This window comes from Verticillium alfalfae, genomic scaffold (assembly GCF_000150825.1).
Source record: "Verticillium alfalfae VaMs.102 supercont1.1 genomic scaffold, whole genome shotgun sequence".
NCBI classification, from domain to species: Eukaryota; Fungi; Ascomycota; class Sordariomycetes; order Glomerellales; family Plectosphaerellaceae; genus Verticillium; species Verticillium alfalfae.
In genome coordinates this window covers 1,967,172-1,989,604 of record NW_003315038.1, presented here as the reverse complement: position 1 = coordinate 1,989,604, position 22,433 = coordinate 1,967,172, and the positions used below count along the sequence as shown (strand labels likewise).

General features: G+C 56.0%; 8 protein-coding genes across 8 annotated transcripts in view; 4 read left to right on the top strand and 4 right to left on the bottom strand.

The window, feature by feature from the left end:
- VDBG_00594 (conserved hypothetical protein) overlaps window positions 1-970 on the top strand; it is a gene marked incomplete at both ends in the record, with an annotated part of 3,403 nt that extends 2,433 nt beyond the window's left edge. The window contains one exon of the mRNA XM_003008866.1: window positions 48-970. Coding sequence (XP_003008912.1) covers window positions 48-970 — 923 coding nt within the window. The remainder of the gene's footprint in view (window positions 1-47) is intronic.
- Window positions 971-1,364: 394 nt separating this feature from the next.
- Window positions 1,365-1,920, bottom strand: VDBG_00593 (predicted protein; the record flags this gene model as incomplete). Its single annotated transcript, XM_003008865.1, has 2 exons — window positions 1,365-1,589; window positions 1,774-1,920. 2 exons carry the CDS (start codon window positions 1,918-1,920, stop codon window positions 1,365-1,367), a joined length of 372 nt encoding a protein of 123 aa, XP_003008911.1.
- A 676-nt stretch (window positions 1,921-2,596) lies between these two features.
- VDBG_00592 (ubiquitin carboxyl-terminal hydrolase) lies at window positions 2,597-5,595 on the bottom strand (the record flags this gene model as incomplete). The annotated part of the gene is made up of 5 exons (XM_003008864.1): window positions 2,597-3,616; window positions 3,668-3,739; window positions 3,879-3,929; window positions 4,037-4,864; window positions 4,927-5,595. 5 exons carry the CDS (start codon window positions 5,593-5,595, stop codon window positions 2,597-2,599), a joined length of 2,640 nt encoding a protein of 879 aa, XP_003008910.1.
- Window positions 5,596-6,336: 741 nt separating this feature from the next.
- Window positions 6,337-8,676, bottom strand: VDBG_00591 (conserved hypothetical protein; the record flags this gene model as incomplete). The annotated part of the gene is made up of 2 exons (XM_003008863.1): window positions 6,337-8,530; window positions 8,589-8,676. 2 exons carry the CDS (start codon window positions 8,674-8,676, stop codon window positions 6,435-6,437), a joined length of 2,184 nt encoding a protein of 727 aa, XP_003008909.1.
- A 2,434-nt stretch (window positions 8,677-11,110) lies between these two features.
- On the top strand, window positions 11,111-12,486 carry VDBG_00590 (cellular nucleic acid-binding protein; the record flags this gene model as incomplete). The annotated part of the gene is made up of 6 exons (XM_003008862.1): window positions 11,111-11,156; window positions 11,215-11,234; window positions 11,290-11,324; window positions 11,375-11,540; window positions 11,596-11,749; window positions 11,800-12,486. 6 exons carry the CDS (start codon window positions 11,111-11,113, stop codon window positions 11,946-11,948), a joined length of 570 nt encoding a protein of 189 aa, XP_003008908.1.
- Window positions 12,487-12,910: 424 nt separating this feature from the next.
- Window positions 12,911-14,525, bottom strand: VDBG_00589 (medium-chain specific acyl-CoA dehydrogenase; the record flags this gene model as incomplete). Its single annotated transcript, XM_003008861.1, has 2 exons — window positions 12,911-13,356; window positions 13,421-14,525. The coding sequence occupies 2 exons, from the start codon at window positions 14,523-14,525 to the stop codon at window positions 12,911-12,913; spliced, it is 1,551 nt and encodes a 516-aa protein (XP_003008907.1).
- A 2,048-nt stretch (window positions 14,526-16,573) lies between these two features.
- On the top strand, window positions 16,574-17,819 carry VDBG_00588 (ATPAO3; the record flags this gene model as incomplete). Its single annotated transcript, XM_003008860.1, has 3 exons — window positions 16,574-16,820; window positions 16,878-17,170; window positions 17,229-17,819. 3 exons carry the CDS (start codon window positions 16,574-16,576, stop codon window positions 17,817-17,819), a joined length of 1,131 nt encoding a protein of 376 aa, XP_003008906.1.
- A 1,095-nt stretch (window positions 17,820-18,914) lies between these two features.
- The window catches only part of VDBG_00587 (Atg2p), a gene marked incomplete at both ends in the record, with an annotated part of 6,381 nt that continues 2,862 nt past the window's right edge, over window positions 18,915-22,433 (top strand). The window contains 2 exons of the mRNA XM_003008859.1: window positions 18,915-19,088; window positions 19,155-22,388. Coding sequence (XP_003008905.1) covers window positions 18,915-19,088; window positions 19,155-22,388 — 3,408 coding nt within the window. The remainder of the gene's footprint in view (window positions 19,089-19,154; window positions 22,389-22,433) is intronic.

Sequence of the window (22,433 nt, the reverse complement as noted above, 5' to 3'; positions counted from 1 at the left end):
GGGATTCCCCACTGCTATGAGCGCACAAGCCACCACTACACATTCAGACTTTGCCGAGACTTGGCGAAGGACTCGCATCGGTACGGCGAGGCTCTCTGGTACTATGCGCTTGCGCACCGGCCGGGAAAAGGTTCGCGAGGTGCTCAATTTGCTCATGTCCTACTCCCTGCTCCAGTCCACTGTGTTCCCCCCGACGAACGATCTTGACGACCATCTCCACCGACTTCTTACGGAGCGCTCGCAAACACTCGAGCAGTACGCCAAGCAAGACCTCGAGGCTGCGCAGCTTCTCGGCCGCATGCTCAGCGGTTACGCCACTCTCCGCAAGTTCTACGAGCTACGCGATACAGAAGGTCTCGCCAACATGTCTTCGTACAAGTCTCTGAACATTCGTCGACAGGCTGCCTCGGCCCTTGTGGCTGTCGTCGCCAGCTCTGATGACAATATCCGCGGTGGGCTCTACGACGAGTCAAGAGATGCGGTCGTCAGTGAGGATTTCCTCCTTGCCCTCCTTGGCGAGGCCCTTCCCTTCATCAACCAGGGTTCGTCTGAGGCCATCATCACTCTCGACCAGATACACACTCTTCTCAAAGCAGTCGAGGACATCGAGACAGTCTCACCGACAGTCTTCGACGCTGCCGACGAATACTTCAAGCTCGTTCTCGCTTCGGCCCAAGGACTCAAGGGCTCGTCCCCGCACGACCTCATGCGCAAGAGCACCGGCGGCCTTAGCGGCTCCAGCTCGTATGTCATGGATGGCAGCTCGATGCTCGCGAGCCAACTGCATCGCTCGGTCAGCGGTGGCAGCAGCGTCAAGTTTGGGAGCAACGTCCGGCGCGGCTGGGACTGGCGCAGCGGCCTCCTCGCCAGCGCGACGAGCAAGGATGTCCTGCGGATCTTACGTCTGGGGTTGTCGAAGAATTTGTCGAAACTGTGGCTTGCCGAGGCGGACAACGCGTCTGCGATTTAGAAGTGCGCGGATGAGCAATCTGAAGAGCCTCTTGTGGTTGAGAACAGAGGTTCGTTCATGTGTGAAACGACGACGATTGGATTGGGAGGACCGTTGATCTGAGCGACAATCAGAAGGGGGGACTTGCTTGCTTTGCTGTATCATATGACGGCTATGGGAGAGCAGACTTGATTGTCTAGAGCTGCTGTAGTTTATACCAAGGGACAGGGAAGGGAAATAAACGGATCACCAAAACGCACAAGCTTGCTTCTCCCCTTGTTTACTCGCACTCTCGCATCACACCTGTGTGGCTCTGTCCTCCCCTTTATCCTTTCACACCCGGCGCCGTCAGGCCATAAGCGGCCGGCCAAACAGACCGTGCACCTTGCTGTCAGTAGGTAGCTCGCCCGCACGCTCACTCGAGCCAGACCTCCCCCTCCAGCGCATCCCCCCATACCTGCGCCTCGCCGCGCCGCAGCTCCTGGGCGTCGATAATCTCCGACGCGCCAAAGTTCTGCCCGTACAGGTGCGGGTAGACGTCCGACCCAGCAGCCTCCCAGCGGAGGTTCCCCGCCGCGAAGCTCGCCAGGCGCAGCTTGAGGACCCAGAGCGACTGGTGCTCCCTTGAAGAAGAGGCCCGCTGTGACGGGGACCTGTGGGTGGGATGCGCGCACGCGCACACAGTCAGCCGGTAGCCTAGCGGGGGCGGGGGGGTAAAAAGTATTGGGGGCATGCATAAAACCCCGGAGCGGTAATAGAAAATAATGAAGATAACAGAGAACAAAGAAGACAATACGAAAGAGGATGTTTTTTTTTTCCCATACCTGGCGTGCCGTGCTGAGGTGGATGTAGCCGTCTTTGCGGTCAAGGTCAGAGAGGGGCCATTCTTGGGGGAGCGTGGGGGGAGGTGCCGAGGGGATGATCTTGTAGAGATATGTCGGCAGGGGGGAGGGGATGTCGGCAATGGACATGATGGGCTATCTGGGCAGGTTATCGTGCTACTTGATGTTTTTGGCAGGAAGATTGCGTTTGCCGCTTGTTTTGTTGCTGTAGTGGTGGTGGTAGTAGTAATGATGAGTGGTTAACCAAACCTGACGGGGAGTGAACATCAATACGCACCAATGACTCCACACTTGAAGGGCATACTGCTGGTCCTCAAGAGCAAGCAATCACCAACATCACAAAAAAAAAAACCATCAGCAAGATATGTTCAAACATGCTCTTATGTTACAAGTGACTTATTGCTACAAGAACTGAGCCCTGCGGTTTGGACCTTTGATTGCCATCACCTGACCCGACTCTTTTCGACACAGATTATCCATTGTCAGTCCTCCCTAGCCTCCAGGCAGTACTCAAGCGTCCCTCGTCGCCTGATATGAATTGATAGCAGAGGACACCGTAGCGATAGGCTGCATCGCAGACCTCGTTGCCGCCTTCGTCGTCCGAGCCTCGTCAGCAACCCAAATGTCCCTATCCTTGCGCACACCAAACCCCTCCCTCCCCAAAGAGAAATCAGGGCTGCTGCTTCCAAGACGATGACCAGACGCCATCGCCAAGAAGATATAAGCCGAAGCGAGCCTGCCAGTCCACGGTCTCGAGACCTGAACACCGAACCCGCCCTCCCCAACGCCACGTGTGATAGGATACCTAGACACGCTGGTAGAAGAGTAGGTATGCCACCTTGTTATCTTTCACGCTCTCCTTGACCTGTTTGCCACGAGACTGCGAGGCAGCTCCGTTAGCGACGGCGCTCCAGCGGTTCTTGTTTCCGTTGGTCTTGTCCACCGATGTCCACTCGCCACGATCACCGGCATCGTCATCGTTCATGGCGCCAAACCTGTTCGTCGAGACGTCGCGAGAACCTGAGGCCTGCGTCGTCGCCTTTGCAGGCTCCTCCTCACCAACCTCGGCCACGTCCTCGCTCCTGACTCGTCGAATGACTGTGTCGTCCAAGCGAATCCACTCATGCTCGTCTTGACGTCTTACATCTGCAGTGTAATGACCTCCGTTGGCATGCTTGCCATGATGGTACACAACGGCGATGAGCTTGTACTTGGGCCCCTCGCCTCCCTTGTTGCTGGCCCGCCACTGCCTGGCAAGAGCCTGCACGGGAATCTCGAGCTCGAGGGGATAGCCGACCTTCTTCCAGATCTTTGTGGTGCCGCCCTCAGCATCGAAATGGAAGCGCTTTAGGTGCAGGATGAGCACTGGAGGCAGTGTGTCGATCAGCGTCTGCTTGACAACAGTTGCGTTCTTTCCGTGGGGGGAGTTGAATCCAGAGCCCTCAAGCTTCTCATGCGCCGTCAGCCTCTTCAGAGCATCCACAACGTTTCTCACGTCGTTTGCCCCAATGTCAAGCTGTAGAGCCTGGTACGGTTCTGTCGTAATTGAGTCCTGCTTGCCAGTGACGCGCAATTCGGATCGCAACAAGCCGCCGAAGATCTGGGTGATAGGGGTCGACGAGCTGGCTCCGGACGAACGTGTCACAGCGGCACGCTGCTTGGCGCCAACTTCAAGCCAGCCGTCTGCCGTCGCGTCTGCGTTCGCCGATGCCGGCGCAGGATGAGGGGCGTTGCCAGAAGCGACGCCCATCACCTTAGCGCACTCATCATCAAGAGACTGCAGAAGAAGACCAAAGAACTCCTCGGCATCCTGCTGATGACCACGCTGCGAGTCGTCAATGAGCTGGCCATTTCAGGACGAGACGAATAGACTTACCCTCATATTTTCAAAACGCTTGTCGGGCTCGATGGCCTGGTAAATGAATTCAGGAGTAAATGAAGTTCCGTACTGTTCGAGCTCCTCGTTCTTCAGGAGCTTTCGAAGTTGGCCACCGAGTCGCCAGAGTGATCACCTGGAATCCCCTCATGAATAGGATCCTGCAACTCGTCAATATGAGACAGCCGTGACGAGGAACTCTTCAACTTACATTGCGTCCAGGATGGGTGTTTGGCTCTTGAAACTCAAAGGGACCTTTTCGCTGATTTGGTCCAGGAAGTCGTAGAAAGGCACGCAGAAAAGAAGAACTTGAAGGACCTGACTGTATTAGCACAGGCCATGATCACCCTTACCACTGGAAAGACCTACAGAATTCATGTAACACATGTTCCCGATATTGACCAAGCCCCTTGGCTCAACATACTTGACTTTCTCGGGGTTGCGAACACGGTATGCTCTCAGCGCCGCAGCAATTGTGTTCACGCTGTTGTCGGAAGGGAAGGTGGAGTCGAATGGCCTGTCCACATCGTCAGGAGAAGTGCCGTTAATCCCTTGACCGGCTGCGCCGTTCTGAGCGTTCCGGTTCTTGGCAGCTGCTGCGGCAGCAGCGTTTTTCGCGAACAGGGCACTCCAGCTTGACGGCGGTGCGCGTGGGGTAGACTTGCGAGCCTCCTCGCTCGGCTCCTGGGCTTTTTCCTCGGACGGGACATCAGCAGAAGGTGTCTCGCTCGGCGCGTCCTGGGCAGCGGGTTCTTTGGTAACCTCGGAGGACGCTTCGGCGCCTGTCGTGGTAGTCTTCGGGCTGCCTTTGGGAATGGCCGGAACAACGGGTACGACGGGACGTGACGACGAAGGGGCGGGGCTCTGCGAAGTAGAAGCGCCGGAGCCGCTTGTGACAGGCCTCGTGTTCTGAGTCGTGGTCTCCGTTGAGTTAGTATGAGATGTCGAAGCAGCATTGGCATGGGGAGTCGCAGGAGTCGAAGCCGCCGAAAGTGTGGATGCCGTGCCAGCTGATACCTGTGACTCGTCCGTGACGGCGGCATCTGTACAGACGTGATCGGCTGACTCGCTCAGGGGACCATTGCCATCGCTGGGGAGTGTGACTCCCTTGTCGGCCGAGACTAGGGGCGCTCGCTTGCGCCGCTTGACGCGCGTGTGTTTGGGGAAATCGAGATCGGGCCGGGAAAGCCATGGAAGCTACGGGGGTCATCAGAAGAGCTGCTCCGGATCACTAGGGCGTGCGTGGGTTATCAACATACCGGTGCTCGGAAGGGCTCCTTAGGCTCAGCGGGCTCGGGAGTGGGCTGTCGCACAGGAGGTGCAGGCGCGGCCGTTTCTGGCTGGACCAACTCCTCTTGGGCAGGGGCGAGCGCTCGCCCCTGTTCGATCTGGGATGTCGCGGGTGACGCGGAAGAGAGGGCAGACGCCTCTGCCATGATATGGGACGAGTGCGTCGAAGTGGGCGTGTGTGGCGCAATGGCAGAGGGCATGGGAGGAGGCTGGTAGGGAGTCGCGAGAGCAGGAGACTGCTGGTGCTGTCGAGGGTAAGGCTGAGGGACACTGACGCCAGCCATGGGGACAAACTGCTGCATAGCCGGAGGCGAGCGCATGTATGGCTGCTGGTAGTGCTGCATATAGGCAGTGGGCATGCCCCCGTTCTGGTACTGTGGCGGCAGCTGCTGGTAGAATTGCTGGCCGCCTGCATAGGGGTTCATGTAGTTGGGATACATGGGCGGGATGTGTTGGTGCTGCTGATGGTGTTGCTGATGATACTGCGGAACATAGGAGGGCGGCGGCGGCGGCCGCCTCCTCGAGTTTCCGTGTCCTCCATGCCCACCATGTCCGCCGTGAACAATGTGCGCGCCATGGCCAGGCACAGGGCCCATGTCGCCAGCACCGTTCACCGCTGGCGCTCCACCCCCCGGCATGGGTTGCCCAGCCGGCAGATGACGATGGCTCATCCTGCCGGCGTGGGAGTCGCGTATGGGCAGTGACTGTCCACCGCGAGGACCGTCACTGCTCGGTTCGGTCTCGCGCGCCGTTGATGAGAGAGATCAGACAAAGGTAGCAGTTCCCAAGAAGGCGCAATTCAGGTACTTGTCGAGCTGATGTTCGGGTGCCGTCGTGGATGGCCGCGATCGGATGTCGTCGTAGGAGGTGATTATTATGCAAGATGCCCCCCCAAAGCTGACGGGTCGTGCCGCGTGCCGCCTCTGATGCTGTTGCCAAAGCTCAGAAATGACTGTGGTCACCGCGATCACCGCCGATGAGGGAACTCAAAGTATTTTCTGAATAAAAGTACCGCACGAAGGGTAAAGGAAAGGGGGGGGGGGGTGTTGGCCGTGACAGACTGCTGCACGAGTGGGAGGGAGCAAGCGTGTCCGGGAGGGAACCGCGAGCTGGGTTGGCGGTCGAAAAATTACCGTTCGCCGGTTGGTTCAGAGCACCAGTGGAAGGAGAGTTGGAGAGCCGAGGATTAGTCAGACACGATGCGTCAGGACCCCAGAGTCGACTGTGACGCACGGACCCCTTGTTGCGTGAAGCTTCCAAGAGCCTTCTGTGACGGAGCTTCACCCCCAGCCCAGGCACTTATTACCAGGCAGGAGACAGCTGACCACACGGTATTGTCTAGCTGCGCTTTGCTTTTTTTACACTGACAACTTATCTCTGACGGCAATACCATTATGCTTAGCTAAGGTTCAAGGTTCGCCCAATCCATCCACTGTTGCTCCTTTGGCCGTCTGTTCGCTCGTCTCGTGGTCACCACTCATTCGTCTCGGAAAACCCACCGTCCCCCAGGTCTCATAGACTCCCTGTATCGATCCACAACCATCTGCCTCTGCCTCTTCTCTGCTTCTGCCTTCTCTGCTTCCACCTCCTGCGTGCTCGGAAACTCCGTGTTCCAGAATCCTGGAGGCGAAGCCCTTCGCGCGTACCTGTGACGGTGCTTGCCCATCTGCTCAGCCAGCTCCCATGTTTTTGCTTCTACCCACAATTCCTCCTTCTCCTCTTTGGACATGCTCCATATCCTGCTGATGCCATCGCCGAGAAACTTTTCAAACAACTTCGTATCCTCCGCGACATTCCTGTTTCCGCGCTGCGCTAAAGCCAGACCGCGGAACTGCTTGCCGCAGCACGACATGTCGGTACAGCCAGGCAAGCAAGCTCGGTCGTCTTTGCCGCGGATCACTTCGGAGAAGGCGTAGTCCTGCCCATTGTTGAACCTGGGGTTCACCTTGAAATCTTCCAGACGAAGATCTGCTGCCTGTTTCAAGCGCAGCGACCCTCGAACTTGGTCTTCCTGCCTTTTGTCCTCGGCTTGCTCCACATGTCGCTGAAGGTTGGTGGCAGCCGCTCTGTTGCTGTCTTCCTTGGAGGACCGACCTGCGCTCTCCCGTCCGAATGGCAGCTCCCGTCGCCCGGGTGCCCCGAGATGGGCAAGGGAAGTATCAGCCCCAGAACGCAGTGGCCGAGGAGCATAACGCTCGACTGTTGGCTTCTCCCCTGAGCCCGGCGTGTTTAGAAGCCTATTCAGACGACTACCACCTCGGGGGGTTTGTACCGAATCACGATTGGCCTGTTTCCGAACCGCTCTCTGATAAAGGTTGCCGTCCTCTGCCAAGGATCCTATTCCTTGTGTCAGCCCTTTGGTAGGAGCCTTGCCCGCAGACTTGGTTGCCAATGGTCTCATCGTGCGCGCATTGGGGTTGATGGGCGTCAATGCTGAGGAGGGCAAAACAGTCCTCGTCGCTCGTGATTCGCCATCATCCGGTCGTATCAGAACTCCATTGTTCAGCGTCCTCGATCCGCTGGCATGTCCGGGAGCAGCTACAAGAGCATCGACGAGGAACCTGTTCTTCCGCGGCGTGCTCAGTTTTCGTCCGACCTCATCAAGGTCAAGACTGTCTTGGTGCAGTACTAAGTTCTGACCTGAATCGGCAATAGAACTAGATCGCGAGAACTCGGTCTTGACACGACGCGAAGGCGGCTCCTCCGTTGTGGCCACGCTCTTTCGCTTTGCCACTGCTCGCTCCATCACAAGTATCGGACCGTCTGACGAAGGTTCGACTTTAATCTTCAAGGTCTTGACAGAATCAGCTGGGCGTGGCAAAGGCGGCAGCTCCACCTCAGCACAGATTGGAGCAAAGTTCAGGAATTCTTCTTCAGCGGGAGACGCCTTCGCGGAGGTCGTGGAGCGGGACAGTGGTGGGATTGCTCGGGCAACACTGAGCTCTCTTGAGCCCGTATCCACTCCAGGATCTGAAGAAAAGCTGACACTAGCGGTCGCATCGATAGGCGGAGCGCTGGGCGGTACATGACTGGAGGCTCTGGTGGTCAGTCTACTCGGCTCGAGAGCAAGCGCATCATCGCCGTCGTCGTCGTCGTCGTGGTGTATAGCCACGGCGGCCCTATGAACCTGGTGCTGTAACGCCTCGATCTTCGCTTCTAGCTGAGTGACGTGCCCTTCGCGACGGCTAAGCTCGTCCTTCTTCTTATTATATGCCGACATCAGCCGCCTGTAGTTCGAATCGAGGGCATCAAACTTCTTCTGCAATTGATGGCTCTTTACAAGCAGAGACCTTCTCGATTCCGAGGCTTCGATGGGCAGCTTTGATGGCGTGTCCGAAGTAGCTATGGGCGATTCGCTTCGCGGATTGGGCGTAATGCTTGCCATCGTGGGTCGAGGCGCGACATCTCTGGGAACTCTGCTGGCAGGTGTGAACTCTGTCTGATACTGCAGCAGGCTGGCACGAAGATGGCGGTTTTCTGCCTCAAGGCGATCGACAGTCGCGGAGCGCCGCTTCAGCAACTCGAGCTCTTCGTCGAGTCCATTCTTGCGCCTTCGTTCTTGCTCATTAAGCTCTGTAACAATCAGCATCAGCCAGTCGGAATTGAAAGCTGTGTGGTCGGGACCGCTCACCAGCCCGAAGATCCATATCGATCTGGTTACACGCAGCTGTCAAGGCCTCCAAAATGGCAGGACGGCCTTTCTCGAACCAGCTCGCCATGATTGCGCCTACCTCGTCGTGTTGGGCTGTCAGCAGGTCGTCCAACAAATCGAGGTGTGCTGCACACACCAGGCCTGAGGCGCGATGCACACACAATGGAGGGAGCTCTGACGCGTTGAGGCGAACCGTGGCGCGCCACATCACGTGTTTCATGGACACCCCACCCACCGTGACTGACAGCCTGTGACAGGTTCATCTCAGCCTCTCTCGGTGCGTTGCTGTAACAGAATCATCTCCAATTGTCACATCTTTCACTCTATCAACACGCAGCTTGGTTATGTCAATCTACCATTCGGCACACCAAAAGTCTTCTCTTTCGAATCAAGGCCTCTAAACCCTGACGTTGAAGCACGGTCAAGGTCTTCCAAGATCCTTCGAGGAGAGGCCGACAGGTGGCCCAGGTGCCCCACCAAGCGCACCCCGCGTTCACGGGCCCCTCACCAACCTGGGCAAAGACCGAGCCCAATAAATGCTGATGGGTCCTACGCGTGCCGCTAAGCCATTCACGAGACTACAGGGCTGCTTTCGACCAGGTGATGCTTTGCTTGGGAAATGCATTGGTGGTTATTCGTGATCGGGTAATGTCCATAGAGCACGTTTCGTACGATGGATCACAAGAGAACGGCGGTGCTAGCGGGTAAGGACCCTAGTTTTACCACTTGGCCGGGCTGGTTTCGTGTTCAGCCGCATGTCTCTGTCTGGGGTTTGGCCCTCGCAACCGTTAAAATGGCAGCGAAAAGTCAAAAGCCATATTCATCATGTGGAGGCTTCTCCGCCGTTGCCGATTGGTTCTTCAAGTCAATCGTGCCGATGGCAACATTTCGGACAGAGTCGACGCTGCTGGGAAGCTTGACTGATTATACCATTGACAGTAGCCACTGATTTTGATCAACATGATACGTGGCGCATGTGATCTGAAATAGCATGTCTACTAGTCTCTTTCCATAGTTGGTTGTAGAGTTCATCAGTAAAGGGTTGAGGGCTTCCCGAGCTCATGCTGCGACGCAGGCTGTCACTGGGTCTTCACTGGGTCTTCACCGCAAATGGCGGGGCAGACCAGTGTCGTGTTCTCGTACTGCCACTGTCTCTTGTGGCAAACTGGTGGCGGTTTGATGGGTCTTGGTGCAGAAGGGGGCGAAAACGGACAGTGTGAGGTCACACTTCTGCAAGGGACCAGCTGGGCTCCAGTCTGTTCATCCCAGTGCAAGCGAGAACGAGGGCTAGAGGAGCCCCTCGGCGATTTTGAGAACGCTGTACCGCGGCGCATCACACGGCGCGTGGACAAGGAAGGCGGGCTGCCCGCCCAGACCTGCCAGGATACCCCACTACAGACTAAATCTCTGTTTTTTTCCTACAAAGGACTGCCCGATCTCACTTTTCCCGCCCGACCACTTCATCTCCCGATCCTGTTGAACGTCTGAGAAGCAAGATACCCAAGAGTACGATCAATTCATCGAGTCGTTCTCTCCATCCTACACCCTCATACTCAACCTACCTGTAAGTGGACTTCTTGCTACCATGTTCCTGTCTCGTCACCTAGCCCCAGTATCCTTTGATACAGGCATTATCGATCAGATCTGATCAAGATCTCTTCTCTACGACACCCCCGCCAGTTTGTTCCTCTGCCCTCGCCCGCCTCACTACTACTACTGGAACATCCCAAAACGTTGCGTTCGCGGTCACGTACTGCATTGCGTTGGACAAGCACGTCGACATGCCTGGATCGCGGATACTGGCGTCCAGTGCACCTGCCCTGCCATGTCAGCCAATATTTTCTCCCACCCCACCAGGCAAGGCATGGGAAGCAGCCTCCAGGAATTGATCCACAAGGCGGTCTGAAGAGACTCAAGAAATTCCTGTCGCTTCACGCCGCACCTGCTGCCACTTCACCTGCTACTGCAGTCCTGTGCATGCAACTGCTTTCTCGCTCCTGCCACATTATTTCCGCTTGCCTATGCCATTTCTTCCTATCTCAGCCTCTTTCCTTGCCGCACCATCACCCACCACTTTTTTCTCTCTCCCACTAAAAACCATCATAACCCCCTCATAAACCATCTCGCCGTTCTTTGCTCAAGTCACGGGCATCGGGATTCCTCTCCACTTTCTTTCACAGTCACCAGCCACTCCTAAGTATGTCGGATGACGATCGCCTACATCTTTCCCACCTCTTTCGTTCATGTAGGGAAGCGTGCCGGATGCTGCCTGGTTCAAGTGATTCAAGCCGCGGACTGTTACAAAATCCCAACATGATCGCCTCCACAAAGACCTTTAGGCCAGAACAGTTGCTCGCTTGTATCCGACGCGAGTCAATATGCTGTCGTCACACGCTTTGGGTTCCCTCCTGCGGCTATCATTGTCTTGCTTGGCGACAATTATTCCTCAACAACGGCCGCTGACTTTGATCTCAGAATCAAACACCTCAACAATCTTCACAATGGATTACCAGGGTTCTGCTCCCGCTCCTCGCACCTGCTACACCTGTAAGTTCCAGCACGTTATAATTCCTGAAGAAGTTGTAGACACTAATGGTCCTTTCAGGCGGTGTCGTTGGCCACCAGGTATGACCACAGACGACCTTACGAACTGACATGATCATCCACTAACCTCTACAAGGCCCGCGAGTGCCCCCAGAAGGGTCCCGCTAAGTGGTGAGTCGCCTTCAACGACATTCCCGCTTTTAGTTGCTCACCATGAATAGCTACAACTGTGGCAACGAGGGCCACCTGAGCCGTGAGTGCCCTGACGGCCCTAAGGACAACAAGTCTTGCTACCGCTGCGGCCAGCCCGGCCACATCAGCCGTGACTGCCCCCAGTCCGGTGGCTCCATGGGTGGCGGCGGCGGCGGTGGCGGTGAGTGCTACAAGGTATGTTTTCTGTCTTGCTCACGACGCGACTCATCCGTGCTAACACGCTGTCCAGTGCGGTGAGCTCGGCCACATGGCCCGCCAGTGCCCCAAGGCCGGCGGTGGCTTCGGCGGCGGCTACGGCGGCGGTGCTGGCGGCTACTCTGGTGGCGGCGGCTACGGTGCTCCCAAGACCTGCTACTCGTGCGGCGGCTTCGGCCACATGTCTCGTAGGTTCGGTGCTTTCTTATCTATGAAAGTGTTCGCTGACCCAGGATAGGTGACTGCACCAACGGCTCCAAGTGCTACAACTGCGGCGAGAACGGCCATTTCTCTCGTGACTGCCCCAAGGGCGGTGAGGGTGGTGACAAGATCTGCTACAAGTGCCAGCAGCCCGGCCACATCCAGTCCCAGTGCCCTTCCGCTTAAGGGACTGAGACTTGTCGGTGAAGAGTCAACTTCTGTCCGGAATGGACGGCAAGAATGAATGCTCGCTGTGAAAGCCATTGCTATGGCTTCGCCGCGACACGGACTCGAGTTCTCCGACGAGCGCTGTTTGTTTTGACAGCTATGTATACTGGTCTTCCCCTCTTTCGACGACCACACGGCACACGGTAAACGATATCGGCACAAACGGAAAAGTTTTTCTTGTCTCAGAAAAGCATGAATCACGGACTTCTTTCTCACGCACAACATGATACCTCTCGCGCTCGATTACGATGCATCTTGGCTATCGGCCCAAGATGACCGAATCGTTGGATGATGATGGCACGAACGAAACGGGGACGCTTGCGGGTGGATCGTTTTCGAAACTCGCTTTCGATTCTGGTGGATTCGGACCTGGGCGGACATGGCGGTTGGGGGAGTGGCAGAGCTCGCTGCTGCTTTCTTGGCGGTGGATGATCCCAGACGGTGGTTCCCGTCAGGATCAAGACAGGGAATGCGAAGTCTGCGTTGCACAATTGTGATGTCGTTGTTGGTGATTGTCTCTGGTGATGCTGTACGTTGCAGGCGAGGTTCGCCTCGGTAAGCAAACCCCCCTCTTCCCTCGTCTGGGTGGATTTGTACGATGTGACGGCACTGATCATCCTCACAGCGGGGGTGTGGGAAGCACTGCTGCCGTTGATACCACCCTGGCTTACGTGGATCATTTTGTATGGTGTTCAGGTCAGCACGCGTGCCCGAGCATTGAACAGCCTCACAGAAATCGCCATGGTTCCCTCGCGACAAGAAGCCTTAACCTTGGGGCTGATGAAGCAACGAAATCACCACGACTCGAACACATCAACATTTCAGCCATGACAAGTTGTAACAAATTCGCTATGTGGCCATGGGCATGATCTACCCAACAATGTCTTGTACAGGATTTTCTCCGAGCCCTCAGCCAACACTTACAGCCTCTCCTTGGGCATGTGCCGCAAAGCCTGTCTCACACCCAAGTCGCCGAGCACCTCCTCGGCGCCTCCCAGGATGGCGTCGAACTTGACGCCCCTGTTGAAGCCCTCAATAATACGGCCCATACCGGTCCTTGTCAGGCCACGACCACCCCAGATCTGGACGGCCTCGTCGGCAATCTCATGGGCGGCGCGTGTTGTAGACATTTTGAGGAGACCGATGGGACCGCCGAGATGCTTGGATTGCTCCTTGTAGGGCATGTTGCACATCTGGTACGTGATGGTCTCGAGCCAGGACTGGTTGGCTTCGGTGAGGGCGATCATCTTGGCAAGCTTCTGCCTGATAACGGGCTGCTCGATGAGACGCTTGCCAAAAACGAGTCGCTGGTTAGCCCACTTGAGGGACTCCTCGACGACGAGCCTGCAGTTGCGGACCGTGGCGCCTATTCTTGGTCAGTATTCAAAAGACCACAGCTTAGGGGCAGGGGTTCCGCGGGTGCGACTCACTGGCCATGTTCCACCTCTCGTGGTTAAAGTTGCTCAGCACAACGTGGATGCCATTGTTCTCCGCGCCCAAAAGATTCTCAACAGGCACCTTCACGTCATCGTACGTGATGTATGCCGTGCCTGCTGTTGTGGAGTAGCTCGTCTTGATCTGCTTGGCCTCGACGCCGTCTCCGTGCTCGACCAACAAGACGCTCAGGCCCTTTTCGGTACGTACCGCGACCACAGAATAATCAGAGAAGACACCATTTGTAATCCACTTCTTCGTGCCGTTCACTATGTAGTGCTTGCCATCTGCCGTCTTCTTAGCTGTCGTACGGATACCAGCAACATCACTGCCAGCGAAGGCCTCTGTGATGGCCAGGCAAATCTTCTTCTTGCCGCTGAAGACCTCCTTGGAAATCCTGTCGCGAAGCTCGGGCTTGGCGAAGTTGAGCACAACAGTGAGACCAATGGTCATGCCGGCCATGTTACCGTCCTGGAAGCCACGGGCGCCTGTGCGGGACAGCTCCTGGCTGACAATCATGTCGTGAAAGTAGTCAAACTCCTTGCCGTCGACGACGCCCCCGAGCAGCTCGACGCCGTGAAGGTGGGGGCCGGGACCGAGACGCATGTGCAGGACGCCGGCGGCGGACATGCGGTCGATGAGGGCCTGGGAGATGTACTCGCCAGAGTCCTCGCACTCGCGGGCCTCGGGGGTGACGTAGCGGTCGGTGAACTCACGCATCGCGCGCTGCAGGCGGCGGTGGCTATCGTTGAAGTAGGGCGAGCGGAAGGCCGGGGTCAGCCAGAGGGGCTCGGCGTAGGGGACCTGGGAGAGTTCTCCGGGGCCGGGCTGGACGACCTGCGGGGCCTCGCCGGCGACGGTGCCGATGAGGAGGGTCTTGTCGTACTTTGTGAGGACTTCGTGGCGGTGCAGGTTGTAAAAGTCGGCCGTGGCATCCTTGCCGGCGACCTGGAGGAGGACGGCTGCGCCACCGGGGTGGGCATCAAGGAAGTCGGTCAGGTCGTAGACCTTGGAATCAATGATGGTCCACAGGGCGTCGCTGTGGTTGTTCTTGGCGACATCGTCGCGCGAGTAGGTTTCGGTGGGGGGTGAGGGAGCCATGTTTGACGGTGTTGTGTTTGGTTGGGACGGGGAGTTTGGAAGGAAGTTCAAACTGCGGCGAAGCTGCACAAGACGGAGAAACGCGGTAGGGACGCAAGAAACGGAAGTGATGGGTATTTAAAACGACCCAGGCCCTCGGCCGTGTTAGGTTTCGGGACTTCTGGACAGGGAGGACCGGCGAGGGCCGAGTCCGCGCGTGAGCGAGCCTCGGCATGTCTGGAGAATGGAGAGAGCACTGGCCATGCTGAGAATAAGGGATTGGTGATTGGATAAGCCCACCTGAGCACTCCACCGAAGCGGGCATGGGGCAAATAAGACAGCGGGCTCGCAAGTAGTTGCTTCACGTGGTGTGTGTTCGTGTGTGTGGAGGCTGGAACCAACGTACACCTCATGTAACGTTGGTAAACCTTCCGGCGGACGCATGGCACACTTGTACGCGTAGCACTGTCATGGTCGCGGCGTTCGAGAGGCTCATGGTGCGGTTGGCATGGTTTTTGAACACGCATCCGGAGCACATCGAATGCCTCATCAATCTGAGGTACCTACCTACCTGGGTAGGCACTGAAGGTCCTTAAGCACCCCGCAGCTAGCCGAGACCCCGCAGCCAGCCAGCCCTTTTGCGGTTTTGCGGGGGGTATTATCCGCTGGCCCTGGTTTCTCCAGTTCTTGGCAGCAGTGTGACCTCCTTCTCGACGCCCATGCCGTGGCTTGGCCAAACCAAGCAGGTCATGGTTGGTGATGTAGGCACCTCTGCTTCACAACCCTGTCCGATCTTTGCCCTGTCACAGAAACGCATCAAGAAACTTCGCCCATTCATTCGCCATACTACGTTGTAAGTGGGCGTTTTCTTCTTCTTTCAGGCCATTTGATCCATATGCCTTGTTCAGTGCCCAGTTGCATACCCATGGTTTTCGCATACGTTTTCGCATGCTTCACGATGACCGCGAATGAACCCTTTGACCACATGGACTCAGCGAGGAGTACCATAGGCCTTGATCACCCCGTTTCATGGCAGTGGACAATGGTCTGTAGGGTGGCTGACCCTCTGGTACTATGGCCACGTGCTGTGCCTGTTCCTTGCGGTTGGCATTGGTTCCAGTGCATCCAGTGCGTCAGCTGCTGGCTATCGGGCTCATTACTCCCATTGTGACCTAGAAACCTATCTCAGTCTTGTCAGAGATGCATGGCACCTCAGCCTGGTCACTCAGTGTGAGTAAGATTGTCATACCAGCAGGACGTACGTTGCAGGCATCACCCCCTTTTGGGCAATACGGCGTACTGAGTTCTCTCTCTGACAAGCCCTGTACTCCATCCTTCCTCTGTCCAGCCGGACGACCGTCAGTCGCCCCAGTTTGCGGAAGTTTGCGTATTCTGTGAGACCAGAATACCACGCCGGGCCCTTCTTCCTCTGCCTCGTGCATGCAAAACCACTGTATCACAGAACAGTTACGATCTCTCCCAAATCACCCTTGTATTACCAGAGATTAGAAAAAACACAACGCCAATTTGGATGCTTACTCCATGTCCTGCACCAGTACTACCTATCGCGCCTCGTCTGGGACTTTCCTGGATCTTTCACTCGCAAAGCCTCGTGAAAACCGACCATTCGCACGCTCTCCAACCGCTCGTCATGGGAAAATCAGGTGTCGTCAGTACTCTCAACCTCTGTATTCAAACAGCAGAACCATTGACTCGTAAAGAAGGCTCCATGCGAGGTGAACGAACCGAAGAAACCTCTTCACGTAGCCGTCATAGGTGCGGGACTCGCCGGTCTGCGATGCGCCGACGTCCTCCTGCAGCATGGATTCCGGGTCACGCTCATCGAAGGCCGAGACCGGCTTGGAGGCCGTGTCGCCCAGGAGCGGCTACCCAACGGCCACTTGGTCGATCTGGGCCCGAACTGGATCCATGGAACCGACGACAACCCCATACTTGATCTGGCCAAAGCTAGCGGCACAGCTGTCGGTACCTGGGATGAAAGCTCCCACATGTTTGACGAAAATGGAAACCTGTTTGCAAGGCAGGAGAGCCAGCGATATTCTTAAATCATGTGGAAGATAATTCAGGAGGCCTTTGAGCATTCCAATACACGCTGCCCTGACATTCCTGCTGAGGAAAGTCTTCTTGACTTCTTTCGTCGCAAACTTCCAGAACACATACCTGACGCGGAACCGGATCACCTCAAGGCCCGCACAATCGTGTTGCAGTTGGCCGAGTCCTGGGGCGCCTTCGTGGGTAGTCCGGTGTCCACCCAGAGTCTCAGGTTCTTCTGGCTCGAGGAGTGCATCGATGGCGGTGGGTACCAAAATGAAGAGCAGGAACATGACATTGCAAGACTGACCATCGCCACAGGAACCTTATTCTGCGCCGACACCTACCGTAAGATACTGAAAACGGTCGCGAGACCTGCCCAAGAGAAAGCGACTATCATGTTGGGCACCAAGATCACCAGGTTTGATATACGGACGTCGGGCAGCTCAAGGCCTCGGGTCCATACAGAGGAAGGCCAAACCCTAGAATTCGATGAAGTGGTCTGCACAGCTCCACTAGGGTGGCTGAAGAAGAACCTGGATGCCTTTCACCCCTTGCTACCAGATCGTCTCCAACAAAGTATTGCAGCCATAGGCTATGGGTGCTTGGAGAAAGTAAGTAGAACGGGGGTAGGCAGTAGACTCTCCCGCCTTGGAGCTGACACAATGGTAGGTGTATATTAGTTTTCCTCAGCCGTTCTGGTTGACCCCTGATAAGACCGGGCGTGTTATGCAAGGCTTCGGCCAGTGGCTCACCCCAAAGTATGCACTGGAGTCCAACCCGACACGTTGGAGCCAGGAGGCTGTTGAACTCGCTTCGCCAAGTCTTGGAACCTCGCATTCAACGCTCCTCTTCTACATCTTTGGAAACGAGTCTCGGTTCATCACGCAGCAGGTCGGTAGTTTGGAGACGAAGCAAACACGCGACGATTTCCTTCGGATCTTCTTCAAACCATACTACTCTCGATTGCCTCAGTATGACGAGTCGTCTGCAGATTGCTTACCGACTGCCTTCCTATCGACGGATTGGCTCCATGATGATCTCGCAGGGAACGGCAGCTACTGCAACTTCCAGACGGGCCTCGCGCGGGGTGACGACGATATTCGGGCCATGCGTGAGGGGCTTCCCGAAGCCGGTTTATGGCTTGCGGGGGAGCATACGGCGCCGTTTGTCGCCCTGGGCACAGCGACGGGGGCATACTGGAGTGGCGAGAATGTCGGGCGAAGAATAGCAAGGATGCACGGGCGAGACCCACGAGCGTAGAGAAACTGTCAAGGCAGCACCATAGGGGCTCATCGTACCCATCGAAGTTCGTTCCGTTTGTTTCGCCATGTAGAACAACAGGGAAACGCTAGAAATAAATTTCGGGATAAATGTCTGGTAAAGAGTCGTGTGGGTCATCTTTCGGTGGAGTGCTCTGTCGACTGTGTGGCGTTGGCCGAAGTCGCTTCTGGTGACATTGAGATAGGTACCTACCTAGGCACCTAGTACAGCTGCATGTAAGGCCCCATGCCAGGACCACTTGAGACCAACTTGGCTTGTAACCAAAGTCAGACAGGCATGGGCCCAGCCCCATATATGGTAGATAGTCAAGTGGTGTAGTGTTAGAATTGTTGTCAAGTGACTTCGAGACATGACTGGTAGCGGGCCAGGGGGAGACAGCATGAAGAGCGCGGCCAAGGGAGTCACGAGCTCATATGCTCCTACCGACTGACTGTCCTGAGTGTCTTGTGGGGCGCTACTTGGGTGGCAGGATGTCACCGTCACGGCCTAGCGACCCCCAGACACAGCACGGACCATGGGTCCTGAGGCCCTGGGGGTATCCGTCATTGTCCGGAGTTGCCTTTGGTCTCCTCGACCCAAACCCTCTCTACTACTCCTGCTCTACTCCTGAACCTATTGACATACCGGCCTCGCTTTTCTGCTACGCCGATGTAGCGATCGAGGGGAAAGAGCTGTGCCATTTGACGTCCATTTTCTCACTGACTCTGCGAAGACTTTGGGCCCCAAATGACGACGAGCACACCATGACCTGTGACCCCCGCTCTCGGCCGCGGGTCAACTGATAACAACACCACAGGCTGTTGCCACTGGGGCAGCTAAGGGATCCTGTGTCTGTCACGACAGCCTCGCTTTTTCCGCACGACCTACCGCCTCTGCTATCTGCCCTTCTGTTTAAGCTTTTGCCGCTCTTGCGGGTTGGCCTGAGGTGGCAACGACTGGGCTACAGCAACCTTGACGGCACCACATCGTCTAAGCTCAACCCCGCCAACACCCCGACCAAGAGATCTACCTACCTCTCTCCCTCCCTCCGGCACAGCCTTGTAGATCATCCGGAAAAGCCATCCACGTTGAAATATGGCGTCTTTCTTCCAGAGCTTCAGGAGCTCGACCATGCCGAAGCGGCTGCTGCGGTATGCCCTGTCGAAGCTCGAGCTTTTGGAAGAGGAGACGCTCGACATCGAGAACCTGGAGTTCGCCCTAGGCCGGAACACTGTCTTCGAGTTCAAAGATGTCGGCATGAGACTCAAGGTACGCACAACTCCTCGGGTCCCTCACCTCCGCCCATGGTGCAAGACTGACATGCTCGGCCTATAGAAACTCGAACGCCTGCTGAACCTCCCTCCCGCCTTCCGGCTCCAACGAGCCAAGGTTCTCAAGCTGACGGTGACCATTCCTATGGACTTCTACACGAGCCCAATAACCATCGAGGTCGACGGTGTCGACATCCGTCTCAGTGTTGTTGGAGGCGACGAAGATAAGAATAAAGAGAGGGCGGTCAGGAAGACGCGCGGCGGCCCGGACGTTGTGCCAGATACCCTTGATCTCGCAGCTTCGTTTCTCGAAACGCAACCACTGGCAGAGAAGAGGAAGCTCGAGGAAGCTCTGGCATCCGAGACCCAAGATCTTGGAGCGTCGGTTGCCACGGCGGATAGCTTCGCAAGCGAGGAAGACGAGCCAGGCTTTGGCACCGGCCAAGCACTCTCGCTCCCGTTTTTCCTGGCAGATTTCCTCCAAGGCATCATTGACCGCACTCAAATCCAGATTAGGGGCGTCATCTTCCAGCTCGATGTCGAAGTCCCTTCCGACGACAGCACATCCGCTTCTGATATCGTGGCGTTCCAGATCGCCCTCGATCAGATTGATGTCGAGGGAGTGACGGCGGAGCTTAGCAATAATCAGGACGATCCTCTGATCCAGCCCAAGGAGGGGAAACGCCATATCGCCCTGTCCCGCATACGAGCCTACCTCATCTCGGAAGCCAATGTGTTCTCGAGCTTCTCTCGGTCCCCATCGATGACATCGCCTGCCATTTCTCAAGCGCCATCTTTCTCCGAGCGCGCCACGCCGTCACCACCCCCGCCGTCGCTTCAGGCGACCGATCTGCGACACAGCAGTCACGTCGATAATTTGGCTATTCACCCCAGCATGCATCACAACGACGCGATGGAAGACTCCGTCGAGTTGAACGAAATTGACGAGGCTCTCTTACGTGACAGCGAGGATGCGCTGCAAATACCGTATGATTTGGCAGATGAGCCTGGACCAGAGGACGAGAATACACACACACCACGAGCCTCGATTTACGAAGATTTCCCGGGATCACATGCCGACAATTATAGTGCATCGAAGCCTAGCGACAACGCTCATGGCGTGGAATGGGGTGAGTGGTCGTCGGAGCCGCCGCCAGACTTGCTCGAGGAAGCGCTGTCAAGTCCACTCCAGAGCTCTCCTCATGTTCCAGCCGACGCGCAACAAAGAAGTGACAGTCCAACAGGACTAGCTGCGGCTGAGCCCTCGGAAGACGATGACCTGGCTAGGTCACAGCTCTTCACTCACGAGGAAGCCGAGAGTATGTACATGAGTGCGTTTTCACAGGCCGAGTCGAAGCAAATACCCTCCCAACAACTCCCATCATATTTGCCTGGTGACGCGGGGTTGAGCCCAGTGTCATCGCCGGGCTTGAAGAAAGATGAGCCTGACACCCGAGTCACACTGGAATATGATGGCGTCCATCCGCCTGATGCTACAGATAACACCCCTGGAACGTCCGAGTTGCTTACTGCATATGAAGCACCAATATCTGCACAACTGGAGGACGAGGAAATTCTCGAAATTACTGAGGATGAATCAGCTCCCGATCCTGCTGCCTTTTTCAGCGAACCATCACGTCTGGTGCAGGAAGATATTCCAACTCCGCGCGGCCCAACGAGACTGGTGAAGGAGATAGTTTCTCTTGCGCTCATCTCAATTTATGTGCCTTCAATGCACAAACATATACATGTACAGCCGGCCCCTCAAGTCGAACGTACAGCGTCACCAAGACTGGCACGATCTATTGCGCCGCAAGTGCCTGGGGCATTCTCGGTATACTCCACCTCTCCGAACATGGAGGCCAGTGAGGCACCGCAGACTCACACACCCAAGCCGCCTGAATCACACGCCGATGATTCTTTCGAGGTCAACCTGTCTCCAATTGCCGTGAGATTTGATGCTTCACTGGCTTTCCTGCTGGCTACCGTCGTCGGCAAGTTGTTAGAAGCTGTCCGTGGAGGACCAGCTCTCAGTCGAGTTGACGAGCCTCAGAAGGTGCAAGAAAAATCAACAAACAAATCCACCGTGAAAGTCGCCGTCGATAAAATATCTCTTGTGTTTCTTAACCAGTTAGGCAGGGTTGCGGACACTGCAGAACGAGTTCTTGGATCAGGGGATCTACATCTGCAACCGGAGACTCTTCTTCAAAGCGTCTTGGAAAGACTCTCCATCTCTATCGAAAGCTCTGGTTCGAAAACGGAGACGAGTATAGATCTCGAGAAATTTCGGCTGGGCTATGCTACCGACGACATCCTTTCGTTTGATCAGAGCCTGCAGATGCGTACATCTGTCATGGATAAATTTCCTTCTCCGGGGGCGGATGTCTCCTTGAAGCTCATCCAGACGCTTGACTCGATACGAACTGAAATTACTACCCTTCCTTTGCTTGTACAGCTCGACTTGCGGAGGCTGGATGAAACTTTCAGCTGGTTCGGAGGACTAAGCAGTTTCCTGCACATGAGCTCTTCCATGACAGCAAGTTCTTCGCCGTCCAGCAAAAGTCAGATCCAGTCGCCATCGAGGCCCAGAGGCGTTCATTTTGACACCCCTATCAACCCGGATGACAAGTCTGCTTCCTCTCTAAACAAGATTGACATGAGAGTTGGCGGCTTCAATCTTGAGCTCCGTGGCAAGGAATGCAGTGTTGGCCTTGAGACGAGCGCTATCAAGATGGTCAGTAGGGCATCCGGCATGGGTTTCGCCATCAGCAAAGCACGCCTCGCCGGCCCGTATCTGAAAAACAGTTGGCGTGATCCTCCGATCATGGTGACACTGGGAAGTCTTCGCTTCGACTACCAAAACTCGCCTACTGCCCAGGATCTGGAGCGGCTGCTTGAGCTTATTATACCGTCAAAGGCCAAGTTCGACCAAGGAGATAATGAGATCATGGTCGATACCCTGCTGAGACAGAGGCGAAAAGGCGCTGTTCTACGAATTAACTTGGAGCAATTCGACATCAAAGTCAGCCATTTGTTGCACCTTCAATGCCTGCCTGGCTTGGGCGAGGAACTGGCACGCCTGGCAATCGTTGCAAAATACCTACCAGAAGATAATAGGCCTGGTCTGTTGACATTAGGAAAGATCATGGACGCCCGCGCGAGTTTTGACCTTGGTGGTCAGGTTGGTCTCGTTACGGCCAACCTGAAAGAATTCGAAGCCGCACAGATAACTATCCCATCGCTGATAGCTTTCGGGATTGGATCAGTGTCGGTCAGGAGAAACGACAGCGAGGACCTCGTCAGTTCACCTAGGGCTGCTCAGCTAACAAGCCCTGTGCTCATG